The sequence below is a fragment of the Stegodyphus dumicola genome, chromosome 3 (genome assembly GCF_044657685.1).
Source record: "Stegodyphus dumicola isolate Sdum_Otavi_A_Nest chromosome 3, ASM4465768v1".
Lineage (NCBI taxonomy): Eukaryota > Metazoa > Arthropoda > Arachnida > Araneae > Eresidae > Stegodyphus > Stegodyphus dumicola.
In genome coordinates, this window is record NC_140770.1 from 155455833 (window position 1) to 155477241 (window position 21409).

Consider the following 21409-nt stretch of genomic DNA (forward strand, 5'->3'; position numbering starts at 1 on the left):
ATATTTAAAACTTGAATGAAATGACATTTTTAAAAAAAAGTCAGAGCTACATACTTCCCTTAATGGCGATTTACTCTACTCCCTGACCACAAGAGAAATTATCATGAAGGCAAGACATGTGGCATTTTTGGCCGATTTATTTATGAAAACAATGGATAGACATATGAAGGGGAAATAATTTCACAGAGTTCACATGTGTCTCCTCATGAAAATGATTTTCTAGTTAATACTCTGTTGGATAAGTTGAAACGTTTTGGTTGAAGCAGATAATACTCCGGTCCATGAACAAAGAATTATTGCAAAGTTTCTATTAAGAAGAAGGATCACAAGCTCATAAAATTTAATCAGGTTTTGAAGACAATATGCAGAATACTAATTGTCACCTATAACTACACTCTTTCTTTGAAGAGGAGATAAATTAGCTTCCAGAGTACTGGGAAAAATGCACTGAAGTATGGGCAGATTACTCTGAATAGTAACATGTTTCACAATTATGCAACAACTCAGTATTCTTAGGTCAGGCGCAGAATCACACACATATTTGGCAATTTTTACGAGATTGATAAGCATGCCAAATGTAATATCCAAAGCAATTTTTAGTGCTCTAGAGGAGTGCGAATTTTGGAGCATTTTTTGCATGCTCAGTATGTATTTTAAATTGAGAATTTATGATTGTAGATGGAAAAGCAGCAGTTATTTCAAACATTACTTCGAGAATCCGTGACATTTTATTCTTCAGCTGAGCTTAATGCAGTGGATTACACTTTTCAAGTAAATTTACAGATACTCACAAAGACCTCCAATGATATTATTATTGTTCAAAATGTGAATGAATGCATGCTGAATATTCTGAAAAAATTTTTTGCCATGTTGCCAGCTTTAGGAAAGTAAGCTGTGTTAAAATGGTACAGTCAAAAGTCGTTAACCCGGACTCGTCGGGACTTCGGCGATTCCGGATTATCGATCATCAGTTTAAATCTCGTAAGATGGCATGCAGAAATTCTAAAATTAAAAATATGAAACCGTAATTTATGAAATAAAGAATAATTATGATCTAAAGGGTATCAAAATTTACAAAAAAAAAAAAAAAAAATCTTAATATTTATTTGTTTACTTTATTAAACATTTCTTTTAATGTAAGTTGTTTAAGTTGCTTCAATTTATGTGATAATACTTTCTCTTTAATTCTATAAACAAACATAATTTCTTGTTCAGTTACAAAGTCCCGCTGTTCAAGTCCCGTTAATTGCTGTGCCGAGAATACCGACTAACTTGTCAATAGAAATTTTTTCGTTTTCACTAACCTCTCTGTCACATTCTTCATGTCTTTATCCATTTTTTGCAGCAATTCCACTTTTTGTTTGTTGGACATCGAAACATACTTTCGTTTTGTAGATCCTTTGGAAGTTCCAGCATCGGAAATTCTATTTGACATAATCGAAAGTTCAAGTTTACTTTTATAAAATTGCTCTTACAGTCTGCAAAAAATAATAAGCGGGATCCAATTCGAAGATTAAGTAACAACAACGCAATCATTAACATTAACTGAAATAGATAATTAGATAATTTTAGCTTACACCGTCCGTTATACATTAAACGCGCAGGCGAAAACGTATTCTGCACTTGCGCACACGCATATGCGCAGTAGTCAAGGTCTTACGCGCACGCGTAAAACGCCTGTGCGCATGTGCCAACGCAGCACATGCGCAGAAAGTTTTTAGCTTTGAGGTCCGGATTATGGGTGTCCGAATTAACGACTTTTGACTGTATATGAAAGAGGGGTTGACTGGATCATTGCATGCATGTCTGTAATGTGGGGGAAAGCATGAAATTGAGAGAAAGAAAGAGTAAAGGCAATAAATGATGATTTTGTAAGAATCAGTCTAATGTGAAAGAGGAAAGGCATAATGTGTGCAGGACTGTAAGAAAAGGCTCTTGGCTTGGTTTCAGTAACTTGAATATGTGTACAGTTTGGTTATTGATGCAAAAGTAATTTGGAAGGTGCCCTAAGAAATATGCAATCGAAGACCTGAATGTTTCTAATCACACAGTAATTGACTGGTATAATTTCCACAGGGAAATATGTATTCAAATTTAAATTATTATGCTTTTCTGAAAGAATTTTCAGTTTTTAAAATTTTCCTTAAACTTTTTATTTCATTTATTTTACTTTTTTGCCATTGTAAATGTCACACCTTGTGCATTGTCTTTTGGAGAGATTGCAACTCCTAGAGACAAGATATGAGAGTGCTCCAAGTTGACGATTTTGAAAAGCGTGCCAAGCAGTAGGTGATTCTTCACTTTCCCTTCTTTCTCAAACACAATCACATGTGTAATATACAACTGCAATGCTATAGAAGTTTAAAATCCATATATAAAACCATAATTTCGATATTTTCATATCAACAGCATTTAAGCATTCATTTATTTTTGAAAATATCTTGTTAAGTTTGCGAAAATAATCTTCCTAATTTAAAAAAGCATTTTTTTGGTCACTTGATAAATTAAAAAACAGTTATAACTAGCATATAAGACCAAACTTACAACTAACTAAAAGAAGGGGGAAAGAATGATATTTAGAAATTTAGAGCATTGTCAATACAGCAATACATGAAAGCGAACTAAAAAATATTTAATTTACAGTAACAAATTATTATTTGAATTATTTAATAATTTCATACATACCTTCTTCAGCAGGCAATTCTGAAAAGAAGGAAAAATAATGAGTATTTGAAAAATCAAAATACAAATTCAGAAAAATTCAAATTTCATTTAATAAACAAGATTTTAATATTGATTAAAATAAATGCCTTCTTAAAAATTGATTATTGCCTGATCTGCATTAAGATAAACCTAAAATCTACATTTTTGTATGCTAAAAGATATGTGTTATCAGTAAGTTATGTGTTGCCACTCTACAAATTGTAAAATATTTGTTTCAAATTTAATAAACAAAAATGCCCAATATAAAAAGAGACATGTTTCCACTCACAATATATTTGTCTTTTGAATTTAATATACAAACTCTGTGCTTTAAAAGAAATGCTTTGCCAATGCCTGGAATAAAATACTTTTATCTTCCATGTGGAAGTGTTTTATAATTCAGCAAAGAATAAAATATTTAACTTTTTTTTAATTTATTTAGTTATTATCATACAATGTGATTTAAAAGCAATGAACACAGATTCATTTAATTTGTTACTAATTACCAACTGACCGGTGAAATTAGACTAACTGGATTTAACATAAGATGGCGTTACTAGTATTAAATCCTATCAGACAATCTTGTTAAATATATTGATGTTAAAGCGCCAGCATTTCCATTAAAAAAAATCAGTCTGTTTCATTTCGCTGAAGTGTAAAAAACAAACTTTCTTTATACTCAACCAATGTCAACTTCTGTACCAACAAAACAAAATTTGCAAGAGGGGCTTTTTTTTTTTTTTTCCTTTTTAAGTTTTAATTTGAAGAAAAGTGCAGCTGATGAACATTGATTACTGTGTGAAGCATATGGGGAACATGCTTCATCAATAAAAACATGAAAGTACTGATTCCGGCGTTTTAAAAGTGATGATTTTGACACTGGACCAAGATTCCTGCCAAACTCGGGAGAAGCTCGCCAAAACCTTGGGAGTGACTCAACAAGTGATTTCAAAACGTGTTTAGGCCATGAGTATGACACATAAACAAGGAAATTGGGTTCAATATGAATTCAAGGCCAAGAGACGTAAAATGGCGTTTTTTCACGTGTGAACAACTGCTCCAAAAGCAAAATCGGAATTAGTTTCACCATCGAAGCGTGATGGAGACCAAAAATTGGATCTACTTCCACAAGTGCAGAAAATCGTGGAGTACGCTCAACCATGCATCAACTTCAACGGTCAAACCAAATATTCATGGCAATAAGTTTAATGCTGTGCAATCTGGTGGGATGAGCTCAGAGTGATCTATTACGAGCTACTCTAGCCTTACGAAACCATCTATGGGAAACGTTACAAACATCAGTTTATGTAACTGAGCCGAGTACTGAAGCTCAAACATCCTCAATATGCCAAGAGACATGATAAAGTGATCTTTCAGCACAACAATGCCCACCCACATGCTGCAAAAGTCATCAAGAAAACTTTGGTGGTGCTTCAATGGAATGTCCTACTCCACCCAGCATATTCACCAGACATTGCTCCTTCCAACTTCTACCGGCTCCGATCGATGACTCGTGACTTGGCCAAGCAGCACTTCACTCCATAGGAAGAAGCCAAAAATTGGGTCGGTTCTTGGATCCCCTCAAAAGACGAGAAATTTTTTTAATGCAGATTCCATATGCTACTTCAAAGACAGGGAAAAGCCGTAGCTAACGAGGGACAATACTTTGAATAAAATACATTCTTCCAATTTCTCTGAATAAAGTTTCAAAGTTACAAAAAAAAAAAAAAAATCTCAAAATTTATTTTGTACACCCAATACATGAAGAAGAGAGTGTTTACTTGTGTAATTCATACAGATTAACAGTTCTGAAAAAATTTTACGTAGTTAAGAAATTTTGCTAACTTGATCTCAACCAAGAGAAAGGTCACTGCTTATATATATATAAGATTATAAAACACCATATGGATTCTAGACTCGCAGCATTTATGCTTGAATGCTGTGTTCACATCACCTGTTTTAGGTTCATGCTGCCACTGTTGCATTCACTCTATCTATTCTTATTAAAACCATTAGATGGCACCCTGCTCATTTATTCTTTAAAATAGTGTAAAAATTTTAAAGCAGAATTTAAGCGGGCCATCTGTCAGTTTTATGCAAATATTTTAGAAACGGTGAAGAAATCGGCCAAAGTGAATGCAACTTCCAAAAAAATCAATAAGGATAATTGATAGCAAAGCAAGTTCTAGTTCTTATTAAAATCAGTACATGGTGCCATATTAGTTCAACAGTTTTATTTGAGCTCAGTTAAAATTTTACACAATTCACTTTGAACCGAAATAAGAGAAAATTCACTGTCCACCTGACATTTTGAAAACCTCCTAAATGAAGCATCTTCACTCTGTGTAAACATTAGGCAATACTGGGTACTTCAGCTAGTATCAGAATGAAGTAGCAGTAAAACAATGATTGGTCTTTTCAATTCAAAAAATGTTATGATTAGTATCAGAAGATGTTGCAAGTGTTGATATGGAAGCAATTTTTTAATCTTAACAAATCAACTGAAAGGTAAAAAGGGAGACACTATTCTAAGCTGACAAATGAGTTTCGTCTGAATAAAATATGCAAAAAAATATTTACAGCATAGGAAGAAAAACATTTCCTAGATTTATGCCGTCAAAATTAAACTCCAATGTGTACAGGAAATACAATTTTTTCTTTTAAATATCATTAATCTACATTACCGAATAGATCAAATATATTTGAAGTAAATTCTACGAGACATTCTTTTATTAATTTGGTTGCAGAGATAAAAGAGAACGCAGAATTGACACCTTTGAATTTTTGGGAAGATCCTTAATATCTTTCTAAAATTAGTGTCATAGACTACTTGGGAAGGTAAAGTTGAGCAAAAAAAAATATGTGATCAGAAATTAAGAATTCTGGTTATCTCTTCTTGCTTTTAATAGAAGATCATGCCTTTTTCCTCTTGATAGGTGAAATCATATAGGAATAAATTTGTAAATCAATGCTCAAGATGTGAAATGGAGTTTCCTAATGCTCTAGCTGTTATAGTTTAAAAATAAAATCTAAATTTTAAATCTATGTGTAATCATCACAGATTTGAATGAGAAATGAGCAGTAATAAATAGAAAAAAAAATAAGTATCTTTGTCTATTAAAAACATCTAACAGCATGAAAAATGCTAAATGCCTTTCCCATCCAGACTTCAGTGTGAAATTTGATCCATTCTTCTAAACTTCTCTCACTACAAAAACACTGAGCTGGTAAGATGTAAACTATTTATAGTTGTTAATGTTAATAATCTTGTATTATATGCAATTAACAAATTTTTTTCTACATCCTTTTTTTTCTTCCCATTGTTACTGTTAATAACGTTTATGCTAAGTGCAAACGAAAATGATTTTTATTTTTCTTATTATCATCACAGTCAAAACTGACCAGTATGAAGGCTGATACAAAAGTTCATTCCATTTTTTTGGATATTCAAATTACGAGTAGATTTGATGTTGTACATGACCATCTAACTAACAGAATTTACAGCCCAATAAAGCATGTAGGCCTATAGCATATCTATATATATATATATATATATATATATATATATATAATAAAGTTTAGAAAAAAGATTTATCACAACAGCTGATTTTAAGTGCTCAACTGTCTAGATATTTACATATTTAAAAAATTAGTAGTATAATAATATTACCCACCATTGGGACCATATTTCTCTTGTAAATTTCTAACTTGAGTCGGTGATAAACCCCTTTCTGGATCTGTTCCGAATTGCTCTAATATTTCTTCACGAGTTTTAGTATGAGCAATTTCCATTTTTGTACTGATTTTACACACCACAAAATAAAATAAATGCAAGCAGTATTATTGACAGTTACACAGACAACACAGATAAACACAGAGTCACATGGAAACTTTAGATGATCTGGACAAACTCCTGAAAATAAAAGAAAAGCATTTAACAGCACATGTACAAAACTTTATTCAGAAAAACATATGCTGACAATTTAAATGCTTAAAGAAATATTTAATAAACACAAATATGTCCAGTTGCTTGGCATAAATAGCCACATGCGACTAAAATAATTATCCTGAAAGTTAAAATGGGGTGACACTAAGATATCGATACGTTAAATTTAATAATTATTATGTACCTTTTCTGGCAGAAATGTAAAAAGAACAGATTAATAATTCTCAAGAGAAACACTTGAGCTTTTAATTTTCTATGAAAAGCATTTTCTTTTTCTTTCTATCAAATTAGATTTAAATATGTATTAAAAAATTAACATTCCAATACAAGATATTTCATGTTCTCATACATCAAGACAGAGATTACATTTATTTTTATCACTTCTTTAATCAATACATAGCTTTTTAAGAATGGCACATGAAGTAACATTTGGGAACAGATTAATTACAGCAAAAGTGCTTCTAACAATTTATTTTGACAGTATATTGGTATTGTTTTAATGAGAGCATAATTAACCAATTTCATTTTATTACAATTGTTGCACGCTACACAAATAGCTATATGCAAAGAGCTACAGGGGGACTGCGCGAGCCCTTTATTAAATTTGTCAGTCCCTAATTCTTTGTTTGCTTTTTATTTATTGAGAGAAAAATAAGTTTTGCATGTCATAACCATACTTTGACAAATATTAAATTTCACACAAAAGGACAATATAAAAATAAACTATTTTTTAAATTTTACTCATATGGCTTTAGTACAAAAACTGCATAACTAAATTACTAACTGTGCAAGAACAGCTAATGCAGAATATCATTATTAATCAACATCATGTCAAAAAGTCAAGAACTTATTGGTTTAGACCTTATAAGAGTCTAGAAGCCATTGTATTAGCAGCATTTAAAACTTAATCTCAGCTTAATAAACACTATTTCTACATCAGCCTCTTTCGCTGTACAATACATTTCAAATTTAATGATAATCTTACATGGAAAACTTCCATGATTATTTAATCCTAACTCTTATGGTTAGACTGGATTGGATTATTTAAATCATGGTAAACCATATGCATGCTATCTGCTTAAGAGTGCCTTCGTGGGAAAACTTTTTTAAATGAAACTGTTACTGTTTCATATTTATGTAAGGCATGACAGAATACATAAAAACTAATGGAGACAGCCTGCTTCCTAGGATTTGAACCTGCATCAAACTAACAGTGTTCAGTGATTTTCCAGATTATAGATCATCAATTTAAATCTGGTAAGATGGCATGCAGAAATTATAATTAAAAATATGAAACTGTAATTTATGAAATAAAGAGCAATTATGATCTAAAGGGTATCAAAATTTACAAAAAAAGCTTAATATTTATTTGTTTACTTTATTAAACATTTCTTTCAATGTAAGTTGTTTTAAGTTGCTTCGTTTTTTGTGATAATACTTTCTCTTTAATTCTATAAACAGACAATTTCTTATTCAGTTACAAAGTTCACTGTTCAAGTTCTGTAATTGCTGTGTCGAGAATACCGACTAACTTGTCAATCAAAATTTTTTATCGTTCTCACCATGAAATATGGTAGCTGGCCATAAATTATGCCAAGCATTTTTTAACGTATCTGGAGACACATCCTCCCACGATCTTGCGATGCTCCAAACAGCAGATTTTATGCTAATGAATTTCAAAGTCTTGCCATTGTTCAAGTAATTTAACATAGATTTTAAAAATGCTACTTTATATTTGCATTTCAGTGTGTGAACTATTCCCATATCTATAGGCTGAATGATAGAAGTACAATTTGGAAGAAGAAGAATACGGATACATTATTTTTCATTAAAATTTTAAGTGAAGTATGCGCCGAACAGTTGTCAACAATCGGGACTATTTTTGAGTCATCAGGTAAACCTACCGAATTCAAATGTCGCTGAGCCTCGGGTATAAAATGATTTTCAAACCAATCATTCATCAACGCTTGTGTCATTGATGCTCTTTTATTTGCCCGATATATAACGTGGAAAATCGTTACTCCTTTAAATGCTCGAGGTCGTACATGTTTTCAGATTACCAAAAGTTTGCACTTGTGCATTCCTGCAGCATTTACGCACACTAAAATAACTAGTCTTGCTTTGAAATCTTTGACACCAGTTGGAGCCTTTTCTGTAGAGGTTATTACATATTTCCAGCGCCATTCTGACTAGAGGGTGCTGTGTTCATCCCAATAGTCAATGGCAGGCAGGATACTAAAGGTGTAGGACATGGAAGGCAGAGATGCCTAATAATATATCTCTAATTAATTGAAATTTTCATATATTTTCTTGTAAATAAATGTTGTTATTGTTTACAAAACCTCTTATTATCTTTTGGATGCACCTTTAGTCTCACAGAACCATTAGATGCAAAATTGGTGCATCTTGTTCTCGAATGTGGAATATCAGAAGTAATTAGTCATCATTACTGGATTATATTTCTGAGAAGTTTGGATACTGCACGTACGCTTTTGGTTACGTAACATTGCATACTGGACTGTGGAGGTAAGATCTTTTGAACTCACAAATTCAGAGTTAATGTGGCTAAGCTTTCGAAAATAATTGAAAAAAGAAGTAACGTTCGCGCTAGTGTTACTAAACTAGTTAAAAGAGTGCAGAACCTCGATGAAGCTGTCGAAGACGTAAGTTCATTATTAGAACTACTGGAACTATTAGAAACAAAGGAGCAGATCTTGAAAAGCTGATTTAGAGGTCGAAGCACTCATAGACGATCCGGAAAAATTTAAAAGTGAATTAAAAGCTTCGGAAGAATACAATGACAAAATATTGTTCGCTAAGATAAAATTAAAGAATTAGCAGCAGAAAATGTTTAGCGGACTTCTTCAGTTCTTAACACATCTAGCATTTCAGAAAACACCTTTACGGCTTTAAAAAGTTACCAAAGTTAGAAATTTCACGATTCTCTGGTGATTCTAGCAAATTTATGGAATTCTTAAACTGTTTTGATAGCACAATTGGTTCAAACAATTCACTTACGAAAATTGAAAAATTCCAATATTTAAAATCTCTTCTTTCTGGTCCTGCATATAACGTTGTTGCGGGTTTTGAATTAAATGAGAAAATCTATGACTTATGTCTTGAGCTTTTAAAACAAAGATATAGTAGAACTGATTCTATTATAAATTCTTACATGACTAAATTATTAAGCTTAGAACCCGTGAGATGTTCGTCTAATGTTAAGGGTTTGCGTAAATTATACAATGAAATAGAAGTTAATATAGGAAATTTCCGTTCATTAAATGTAACGGAGGGTTCATATGGGCATTTATTGAATCCAGTATTATTGAAGTTGCTACCACAAGATTTGGTGTTAGATTTTCACCGAAAACGAAACAGGGAAGTGAATTGTGAGGTTTCGGAAATTATTAAGTTTTTGAGGAATGAAGTCGAATCTAGGGAAATTGCCGAAACTGTGATGAGCCCCCTAAAAAGTTATGAAACGAAACGATTTTTTTCCCCAAATTATCAAAGTGGTCAAACTTATCAGAAAAACTATTCAAAGCCTAAAAATATATTAACTGCTTCAGCGTTAAATACACATATAAAAAATGTTTGTTTATTCTATGACAGTCATCACGATTCCGTAAGTTGTAAAAAATTGGACGTAGAACAAAAAATAAATAAGCTAAAGACTGAAGCTAGATGCTGGTGTTGTTTTAAAAAATATCCCGTCTCGCGAATGTAGGGCAAAAATATCGTGTAAAAATTGTTTAAGCAATTTTCATCATGAGTCAGTGTGTAAAAAAAATAAACCAGTTAATGTTATGTTGAAAGGTTGCGAGAAGCAAGTGGAAAGCAAAACTGTTTTAAATGACTCCCAATCTAAATCTAATAAAAACGCCGAGAATATTTCTGTGTCTCATAGTAATATATGTATCAAAAATAAGCCCTTTTTACATACATGTATAGTTTTTGCCTGTTCGGATAAAAATTCAGTCTTAACTAATGTTATTATAGACAATGGTAGTCATCGAAGTTTTATTTCATCTCAATTAGTTAAAGAATTAAAATTAAAGCCAATACGCTACAAAAGAATAGATATTTTTGCTTTCGGAGACAAAATGGCACGTGAGAAGGAACATGGTATCGTTTCATTGACGTTGTGCAATAAGGATCAAAGTTTGAAATCGTACGAATTAGAAGCTGTCATAATGGAATATATATCTAATTTGTCCTTGAAAATTCCTGATGTATCTATTCGCAATGCTTTGAAGGAAAGAGGTTTACCTTTGGCTGATTCATTTTCTGGAGACTGTCAGATGGAAATTCTTATCGGATGTAATTCATTTTGGGATGTTATGACAAGAGAGTAAAGTTAAATGAAAACATTACTGCGATAAATTCTTGTTTCGGTTGGTTATTAGCGGGAGTGGAAGGATGTAATAAATTGAGTAATAATTATGAAAATGTATGTTTAGTCATGGACTCTTCCATTTTGTGCGATTTGAAAAAATTTTGGGAAACAGAAGAATTTCAGTCAGACAAACAAAACTTTTCTGAATGAGACAATCAATTGATTGAAAAATTTGAAAATTGTCTGGAATTGAATGGGGAAAGGTATGTTTGTAGATTGATGTGGAAGGAAAACTTGGGACCTGCAGTTGGATTGAATTCTAATTATGAGGTTGCAAAAAAGCGTTTTGATTCGTTAAAGCACAAACTAAATAAAAATCAAGAAATTTATGACCAGTATAAACAAATTATATCGGATCAGTTAGAATGTCAGATTGTGGGAAAATGTGTTAATGAAGATAAAAATTCAGGATATTATATACCCCACAGAGCAGTAATTAGGGATGACAAGGAAACAACTCGAGTTAGAATTGTTTATGACTGTAGCAGTAAGGCTAATGAAAATAATAAATCTCTTGAGGAGTCTCTAGAATTGGGAGTAAATCTTTATGCAAATTTATTGGACATAATTCTTAAACTTCGAGAATATCAAGTTGCATTTTGCGGAGATTTAGAGAAAGCTTTTCTTATGATAGAGATTGCGGAGGAAGACAGAAAATACCTTAAATTTTTGTGGTTTCCCGAAGAGGTAGGTGATTCAACCGAAACTCTCCATTTAAATAGTCTCCCATTCGGTTTAACTACTTTAAAAAGCATTTTCCTTGAAAAAGCCATTTTCCTTGGCTTGCACTTTGAAATTTCACATTAAGAAATTTAAGGAACATCATCCAAAATGTTATGACATGTTAAATTCTTTTCTTTATATTGATGAACTCTGCTATGGAGCCAATACCGTTGAAGATGCTTCACCAAGCGTCACATTTTGAGAGTTATTTCAAAGATATTTGATCCATGTGAACTGATTAGTCCCTTTGTAATCACTGTAAAAATTCTTCTGGAAGAGATGGGGGAACGTGGTCTACAATGGGATGAAGATTTGTCAAGTGACCTACAAAATAAATGGAGAACATGGTGTTCTGAACTTTGTGAACTTATCTATTGAAAAAAGGTTTTTTGAGAGTGTAGAAATAAGTGAAGTTTCTCTTCATGTGTTTTGTGACGCCAGTGCCAAGGCATATGGGGCTGATGCCAGGAGTGGGAGCACTCCCAGCATCTATGTACTAACGAAATCAGATGCTGTAAGTCATGATTTGGTATAGTTTGGAATTTTATAGTTGAAAAAAGTCCATGGTGGGGAGGTTTCTGGGAGAGACAGATACGAACGATTAAAACCTGCGTAAAGAAAATTGTTGGACGATCCTCTCTCTCTTTGAAGGAATTGGAAACTTTTTTCGGAAATTGAAGCTCTGGTTAATTCCAGGCCTATCACGTTATCTGTACAACGAACCCTCAGAACCCTCTCCACTCATCCCATCTCATTTTCTTATTGGTAAAAGGTTGGTGTCTTTACCTGTAATAAAACATAAAAATGAAAATTTAAATGTTAATAGGAATTCTTTGGTAAAGAAATATAAATATCAACAAACGTTTTTGAATCACTTCTGAAACAGAGAGAAAGGAATATTTACTTAATCTAAGATCAGAAATACGTGGATGATGGGGAAAATTTTAGAGCTATATCCAGGAAGAGATGGAAAAGTTCGTTCTCTTCTTATTCAGACTCCTAAAGGACAAATAAAATGCTCAGCACAACTTGTGTATAATTTGGAAATTAATCCTTAATTGTGTTAGTTTAATTGAGTTGCAACCTGTTAAATGTTCTATCTGTGTATTAATGATAGTTTAAGTGTGCTTATATTTTAAGGCTTGATGTTTGAAGAATTTTCTTTGGAAGTTAAAAGTGTAATTTGTTTTTGTATGTCAAGTGACTAAATAATTTTGAAGCTTTGTATTTGATATAATATGCTATTTATATTTTTTTCTTGTAATTTTAAATGGTTCCTGATTGTAAATTTAATTAATATTCAATGGTAAGTGAACTCAAGTGAGTTCAGGTGGGGAGTATTACATATTTCCAGCGTCATTCTGACTAGAGGGCGCTGTGTTCGTCTCAATAGTCAGTGGCAGGCAGGATACTAAAGGTGTAGGACATGGAAGGCAGAGATGCCTAATAATATATCTCCAATTGATTGAAATTTTCATATATTTTCTTATAAATAAATGCTGTTATTGTTTACAAAACCTCTTATTATCTCTTGGATGCACCTTTAGTCTCACAGAACCATTAGATACAAAAGAGGTTGCCAAGGCATTTCGCAGTACATATTGCCAGAAAAGAACAGTTTCATCAGCATTGTAAATTTGTTCTGAAGATATTTTTCACTAGTAATGAGTTTAATGAATTCATCTGCAAATTGTTCAGCAGCTTCAGTATCAGCTGAAGCTTTTTCACCTGAAATTTTTAATTGTCTTGCACAACGGCGATTTTTATATTTGGTTAACCAACCTGTCGAATAAGAGCACTCAGTGTTTATTTCTTCATAAAATATTTTGGCTTGAGCCATTAGCATTGGACCCGTCAATGGCACGCCCTCGCTGCGACACTGACCCATTTATCATCACTTTGTCATGATTGTCATTTTTAGCATAACAAACACTTTTCTGTTATTCATTGCAAGTGGGGTGTCTGAATCCACAAAAAATTTAAAAAGTTCCTTTTTCTTTTTGCTTACGTCATATACAGTTGACTTTCCAATGTCATACTCCTCGCATAATTTTGAGACGGATATGTCTTCATCCATTTTTTGCAGCAATTCCACTTTTTGTTTGATGGACATCAAAACATGCTTTTGCTTTGTAGATTCTTAGGCAGTTCAAGAATTGGAAACTCTTTTTGACATAATTTCATAAACACTTTTACATTTGTAATTTTATAATTTCTACATGTCATCTAACTAGATTTAAACTGATGATCTAATATCTGGAAAAATCCCAAATCCATAATCACCAAAGTCCGAATTTTGGACTTAATATTACATTATCCACCAACTGTAAAAGTGTAAATATCAGCCATAAAAATTTTCTTTTTCTTTATATTTCTTTTCAGTATTATTGGCAAATATAATAATACTTATGAACTAGAAAATCAGCCAAACACATTTTTTGCCAATTTACAGTCACTAGTGAGTTACCGACTTTTCATAGGGATCCAGACAGTTAGAACTGATTGAAATTTTTAAAAAGTTTTTATTATTATGCTATCGACAGCATTAATTTGTACTGTCAATTTTTGTAAAAAAAAAAAAAAAAAAAAAAGTGAGAATTTGGTATTTTATATAAAAAAATTACTGTTAAATTTTTCCTTGATTATCATAGTATTTTGATTACAATGTTATCCAATTTCATGCAATTTACATTATCGAATTTTATACCTTCATAATATATTTTAGAACATTAGCCAAACACATAATGACAGTATTTTATCTGAAATAATTCATTTCTGTACTATAAAAACTGAAAATGCCCATAAATTCACAATGAATTTTCTGTAATTTATTAATTATGACAGTGATTTTTGTTTATTGCCATCCCTGACCAAAGTTACAGGAAAAGACCTATTACTACATTAACTTTTACGATATGCCTCAACAGCTATATTTTTCGGCTCTACTCTTATATGTGCCCCTAATATCACCAAATGTGGCGATATGTGTCCTGAGCTGGCTTTTGGCACGACTGCATGATGCATGGCAACCCTGTTGATGTTGAAAAATTTTTTGCTGAGTAGTTTAACCCTCTCGCTGCGCATCCAGCGATTTCGACGGCAACGTACAAATAGCAAAATTTGCGCAGCCTGCGATTACCACGGGAATGAATTTTTGCCATCTATTTAATTGTGCAACCTGCTCTTTCCTAGTTCAATGTTTCCTTTCGGCTTTTCTGTGATGTTTAATTGTTTATTTAGATGTGGGCTAACAGATGGCGTTAGTTGTCCACATTTCTGCCAAATATACAATACGTAATCTAGCATTTTGCACGCGCTTTTCAGAGTTCAAAGATGTCTGGCAGGAAGCGTTTCGCGAGTGACATAACCTAGATTCCTGACGATATTTCCGACACTGATAATAGTTTTGACTTGAATTTCAAGTATATTGAAGATAGTTATAGCGAAACTGATGAGAATTTCTCGGATTCCTTTGCAGATAATGATGAATCTGAAAATTCAGTTTCTATTGAAAATGTTGCACAGTGGTGCAAAATATTACATTATGCAAATATTTTCATTAGTATATATGTTTTACCTTTGTATTTTATAAAATAAAGCATAATTTAACCAATATTAATTTTCAGAATTTTCCTTTCATATCATTATTCGGTACTTTTCCGTTTTGCCGGCACAAGCGATAAAGTCGCCAATAATGGTACAACCGATGCCAAACGGAATATTCTTGGTGGTAACCTTTTACGCCTTATTCAGATAGTTCAGTTTTATGTCTAAGGCCATTTTCGGCAATTAAATCAATTAGGATGCAATCACAGAGCTTACCCGAAGCCGAAATAGAAAAGGTAAAGTCAAGGGTTAAATTCATCAATTCTAATGAGAATGCATTAGCGAAGTAAAGCACTGCAGTTTTACATACTTTCTGAGCAAGCTATTTGTACGAACTGAAGTATTTCTTGCATTTAAACTTGTGTTCCAAATTAAGATTTAACTTGAAATTAATGTAGATAATTACTGAGAGCATTATATTTTTGTAGAGCAGTTTACGTGAGATGAGATCACTTGGGGTCACGGGATATGAACCGGCGAAACAGGATGTTGAACCTTGAAAGCATAGTAAATTCTTAAATTAATGTCTTTTTATAAATTAATTGTCTTTATTTATTGGCTTTTTATAAAAATTTTAAGCGATATTAAAATGTTTATGCCTTCAAAAAAAGAATTCTTAGGAGTAACATTTTTTAAATATTTTTTATGTATACTGTATGTTGTCGCCATAAAGTCTGCTTGGCGAGATTTGCGCCGGCGAAACGGAAAAGTACCCATTATTCTTTAATTTTAGGGCCCACCAGCATCCGAGCAGTAAAGTTGCTGAACACTGGTAGTTCGGTCCGAGGTTCGGATCCCGTGAACGGGCTGGCTGCATGGGCGTTTTCGTGGTTTTCCCCATGTGTAACGTGTATACGAGCCAGTTTCCCTCAGAAAGTCCCTCACGAAGGCATCCCTATACTTAGGCAGATAGTCCTAGTGTGCTTTGCCATTATTAAATAAACCAAACCAAACCAAACCAAACCTTCAATTTCAGTATTTTGACAACCTTTTTCTATGATCTATTTCTATATAACAAAAAAAAAAAAAACTTTTACAAAAATTTTTTTGCATATTTTAACTAAAAAAATATATGTAGATTTGAAATATGTAATAAAAAACATGCAATTTTTGAATCTATTTTGATAAAAAATTTATGCAGTGAGAGGGTTAATTGCTCGTTGGTTCGTGTCGTGCGTGTTTTGAAATGGCTTATGTTGCAATGATAGACGCGATGGCAAGATTTCAGTCACGTATTTCAGATGGTGTGGAATGTAAATTTAGTATTAAAAGGTACGATGTTGGAGTTGTTAACGAGTCTTTTTTTCATGGGTGTGCTTATGAGGATTGAAGTGTATTTTTGGAATTTCTGTGCAACTTTTAAAACGGAGTCCGAAATGCGGAGCTTCTATGAGAACTCGGACGAAGGACGTTTCTGATAGTTCTTGTGTCGATTTGCCACACTTCTGTTCAGAGACGTTGTGTGACTGGCGAAATTTTATTCAGGAATATATTATGGTAAGTGCAAGAATGTTATGGTCATTGTTTTTTTAGTATGAATTTCTGTTGTTATTGCTGTTTTTTGAATTGTTTGCAATTTAGTTTAGTTTATTCGGTTGATATGTGTGCAATGCCTAGATTGTGCAATTCGTAGATTTTTTTAAAATTTAAACATAATGCTGTGTACATGGTATTATTTGAAATTTATTGAAGTGAGGTGTGCACAGTTCGTAGATTCATTCGCTGCCTAGAATGTGCAATTTGTAGATGTTTTGTTAAGTTAAAACGTATCACTGTATACATGGATTCTTGTCAAATATTTTTGGTTAGAAACTTTACGTTTTTGCTACCTAAATTTTTTGTTTTTGTTTCGGATTTTTAGCTTAAATTGTGTCTTCAAGACATGGTTTTTGCATGTGCGAAATATTGTTCAAGCACAATTATAAGTACAGAACATAGCTAACAACCTTGAATTTTTAAAAACCAGTAAATTTTTACATGGGTTTCACGCTGCACGTTGACACTATTCCACAGGAGTTCCTAACTCATTATATAATGCAGGGTTCAGGTTACAGAACTATTTGTAGTTCAATTTTGATGTCAAATACATTAGCAATTAATTAGATATTCTAAATTTTATGTTCTTTAGCTGATTTCATTTCTGAATTTTCTTACACTTTCATGCTTAGAAAATCCTGAAGCTTTTATTTATCAAAGTAACTTTAAATAAGATAAAAATAAAATTAATAATTGCTGCACATAGTACTTGTGCAGATAAACGTTAATGTACCATATACTGAAGTAAAATTAAATATAAATACTAACTAATAAAACTGTTTGCCTGAATCTTCATATAAACATCTACCAATGTCTGCAGATTAAGATAACTCAAGATTTAACAAGACACAGGTCAATAAAATATAATAAGAAAAAGTATAATTCAGATGAAATAAAACTTAATTCGAAAAATTATTCTGAAAATCATCAGAGGTAAGAAGTTTCATTAATTCAATAAATTTATTTATTGCTGAGAAACATTTTCCTTAGTAAATGCTAAACATTACAATCTGAGAGACATGGTTATCTATTAGGAGATGTGACGAAAAGCAGTGTGTCTCCGATTAAACCTGGTAAGAGTTGGCAGATAATAATAGATGCATGTTAACTTTAAAAATTAAAAAAAAAAAAAAAAAATCTAGTTTGGCATGAATTTTAATAGAAAAAATGCAGTGTTTTTCAACAGAAACTAAAACATACTCATAATTAGAAATATTCTTCAGAACATTTGGTTAGTCTTTATTTTAGGGTGCTGCTTGTATTGTTGCCAAACTGTTGTTTCATTTATGGTAATCTGAATAGTTGAATATTATGGAAACCTTATTACGACATGACTGGTTGCATGACTGCAGTGAATTTGAAATTTGGAAAATATTTGTAAGGGCTTATTTTCAAGTTAAATGTCAGGAAGTATGTTGCATATTTTGCACTGTACACCGTAAAATGGCTATATGTGATGAGATTAATCTGAAGTTTCTGTACAATTTGGAACGAAATGGGGGAAAAAACATCAATTAACTAGTGTGTAAATGAAGGTTTACTTAGTAGTCATTATAAGTGTCCTGTGTGTATGAAGGAAATGCGTATGGTAAAATGAAAAGATCGTTCACATGGCTTTGTCGCAAGACAGGTTCATGCAAGAAATGCCAAAGAGTCTGGAGGATATTTTTTACTCTTATTTTTGTGAATTTATGTAATGATGGCAGTATGCATATTCTAGTTCAGATAATTTTAGAAAGTTTTTTGGATGTTGTTACGAAATTTTATGTGCTACAGACTGAAAACACAGAAATTTCTAAATATGTTAAGTTAATATTTCCTTTTTGTAGTGCATACATGTGATAACATTTTTTTTTTTTTTTATGTTATTTCATTGTATGATTTAAAATGCAGTTTATTAAGCTTCGATTGGCTACAAATTTTGTAAAATTTTAGTGATGAGTAACTTTGTTTTAACATAATACGACACCATCATTCTCCTGATTTTTTTTTAAAGTGAAAATATATCGATGCGTACATGGACACCAAGACTGTGCAATTCTTCAACTTTTTATTTTGATTTTGTGTAGCGGCTACCTTGAAATTGCACCTTGCTGACTAATTGCCAATTTTCACCACCATATTTTTACTGAACATTTAATAAATCTTCAATCATAAATTATCACTCCTCTTTTGATCACGTTTCATTTCTTCTCAGCTAAAATTACCTATCTACTGAATAAAATTTCTTCGGACAGCCTACAAATTTTATTTAATAATTTACCGTCGGAATGTTCCTGACAACCTACAAATTTTATTTAATAATTCCAGTTTCTATTTTTATTACATTACTCATACAGTAAATAACCATCACTTAATGTGATCACATTTGCCCACAGTTATTTTGATATTATTCAGTTATAACTGATGATTAATCTGGATCCCTATGAAAAGCTGGCAACTCAATGGTGACCGGGGCTGTGGAGTCGGAATCGGGCACATTTAGGGGTAAAAGGAATCGGAGCTCGAGTCACTAAAAAATAGGTCAAATCCCACTCCAGTTTTTGTTGGACAGTTTGAATTTGAAATGAAATTTAAATGAATTGAAAAAAATAATGACAAGCTGAGTTATTTTTATTTATGGAATGTATACATTAATAAAAAGTTATTTTCCATTTTATTGACCTATTAATAAATAAATATAAGGCAGGAGGATGGATGTGATATTTGCCAATAGTTATTAAACTGATTCACTTAGTTACAAATCTCACTGATAAATTTAGGTAAGCAGCAATAACAGAAAGAACTCTTAAAATTGATGCCATTCTTAGGAAGCGAGCAGTAAAAGCAGCAATTATTGATCAAGCAATGCGATAAGGAAGTACTTATTTGATGATAAAGAGGTTTTTAGAATTTTGAACTTTTTTAGATGTAGATAACCCTAATGTTTCACTAACAGAAAGACTGTGGAATGATCTTGCAGAATTGGAAAATCTTCTTTCTATACCGTATATAGCCACAAAAAAAGCTGTAATATGAAGAATTGACAGGAAGTGAGAATGGGATGTTTGTTCTTTCTGAAATGGAGGGTTTATTGCAGAAGGAATCAATTCTTTAATGAAGAAGAGAGAAACTAGTTTGCTAGACAATGAGATCTTGCCGAGTTCAATATATGGAGATCTGAAACACCGAATGTTCTTGGATGAGGAACAAATTGAAAAGGCAAAGAAAGTCATCAATGAACTTTCATTAAGAATGAAATTATTCTCCGAACAATTGGAGAATTCGAATCAGGACAGTCAAACTGCAGACACTGCAACTGAGCCTCTATCATCCTTTTCTATTGATGAATTGGATTTTGAGAAATATTTTTGGATAATATTGAAAAGGCTAAGGCAAAGCGAATGAAAATAAAAAAACAAGAGCCTTTAGATATAAAAATGAAAAAATTCAAACAAGATTTCTATACAGCCTTTAAAAAAATAAGAGAAATATAATTACACTTGCCAGATACCTCTTTTAGAACTTAAAAAAAATCTATCCTGAAAAGTTAAGAGAAGTAGCCCCAACAGTAACAGCTCTTCCTCGTAGTCAAGTTAGTATGGAAAGACGCTTCTCAGATCTGAAGCTTATCAAATCGGATCTATGATACTTCAACAAAGAAAATCTTGCCGAAGCTATACTGTTTCTTAGAAAAAACTAATGCCAGTTTTTCCATTTCATAATAAATAATTTGGGTTGATCTTTACAATATGGTAACTGGTAGTTTGGCGACATTTTGGAGGCGATAAAGGTTACTACCTGGGACTTTGGTAATAATGTGAGCAGTACTCAGCTCCGATTACGCATTATTTCGTGTGGGGGAAATGTGAGATCACGGGATATGTCATGTGATATTAATGGACGAATTACGGTTCTTTAATCGGAAAAGGGAGGGAATTTGGACAAGTATCTGTGGATGTATATTATTTTGTATTAAGCTTCATTGTGTGTTGTGTGAAGTAGGGTTGAATAATTTTGGGATTGTATGGTGCTGTCTAAAGTGAATTGTAGATGTGATAAAGAGAATTTTTTTTTTTATCAAATTCTATCAAATTCGGAAAAAAAATTGTTCAGTAATTTTATTGAATCCATAATAAAAGTGTATCCACCATGTAAGGAAGATTCGGAAGAAGATTAGTTTAGTTAGACTTTGTTAAGAATGTGAGTAGTATTCAGTTCTGATTACGCATTATTTTGTGTGAGGGAAATGAGAGATCATGGGATATGTTATGTGATATTAATGGACGAATTACTGTTCTTTAATCGGGTAAAAATCTGGCAATTTTGTATTTGGCTTTATTCTGTGTTGTGTGAAATAGTGTTTGTGAATTTTTGGATCCCATGGCCGTAACTAAAGTGAATTCGAAATGGGTATTTAGTGGTATTGAAAAGGATAGTAATAAATGTTTTTTAAGGTTGTGCGAGAGAGAAATAAAGATGTTTTATTATGTTATTTATTTTACCTGGTATCTTGCTTT

The 21409-nt window shown here is 32.1% G+C and overlaps 1 protein-coding gene across 6 annotated transcripts in view; it reads right to left on the bottom strand.

Moving 5' to 3' along the window:
* LOC118188759 (calcium-transporting ATPase sarcoplasmic/endoplasmic reticulum type-like) overlaps positions 1-21409 on the bottom strand; it is a 164602-nt gene that overhangs the window by 84188 nt on the left and 59005 nt on the right. For 5 of the 6 annotated variants that reach the window (XM_085813522.1, XM_085813521.1, XM_085813524.1 and 2 more), the window contains exons 2-3: positions 6378-6616; positions 2686-2703 (exon numbers count right to left, since the gene is read on the bottom strand). In XM_085813522.1, coding sequence (XP_085669648.1) covers positions 2686-2703; positions 6378-6495 — 136 coding nt within the window. In that variant the 5' untranslated portion in view covers positions 6496-6616. Of the gene's footprint in view, positions 1-2685; positions 2704-6377; positions 6617-12376; positions 12399-21409 lie in introns of those variants that run through there. The other variant, XM_085813523.1, reaches the window with a different exon arrangement.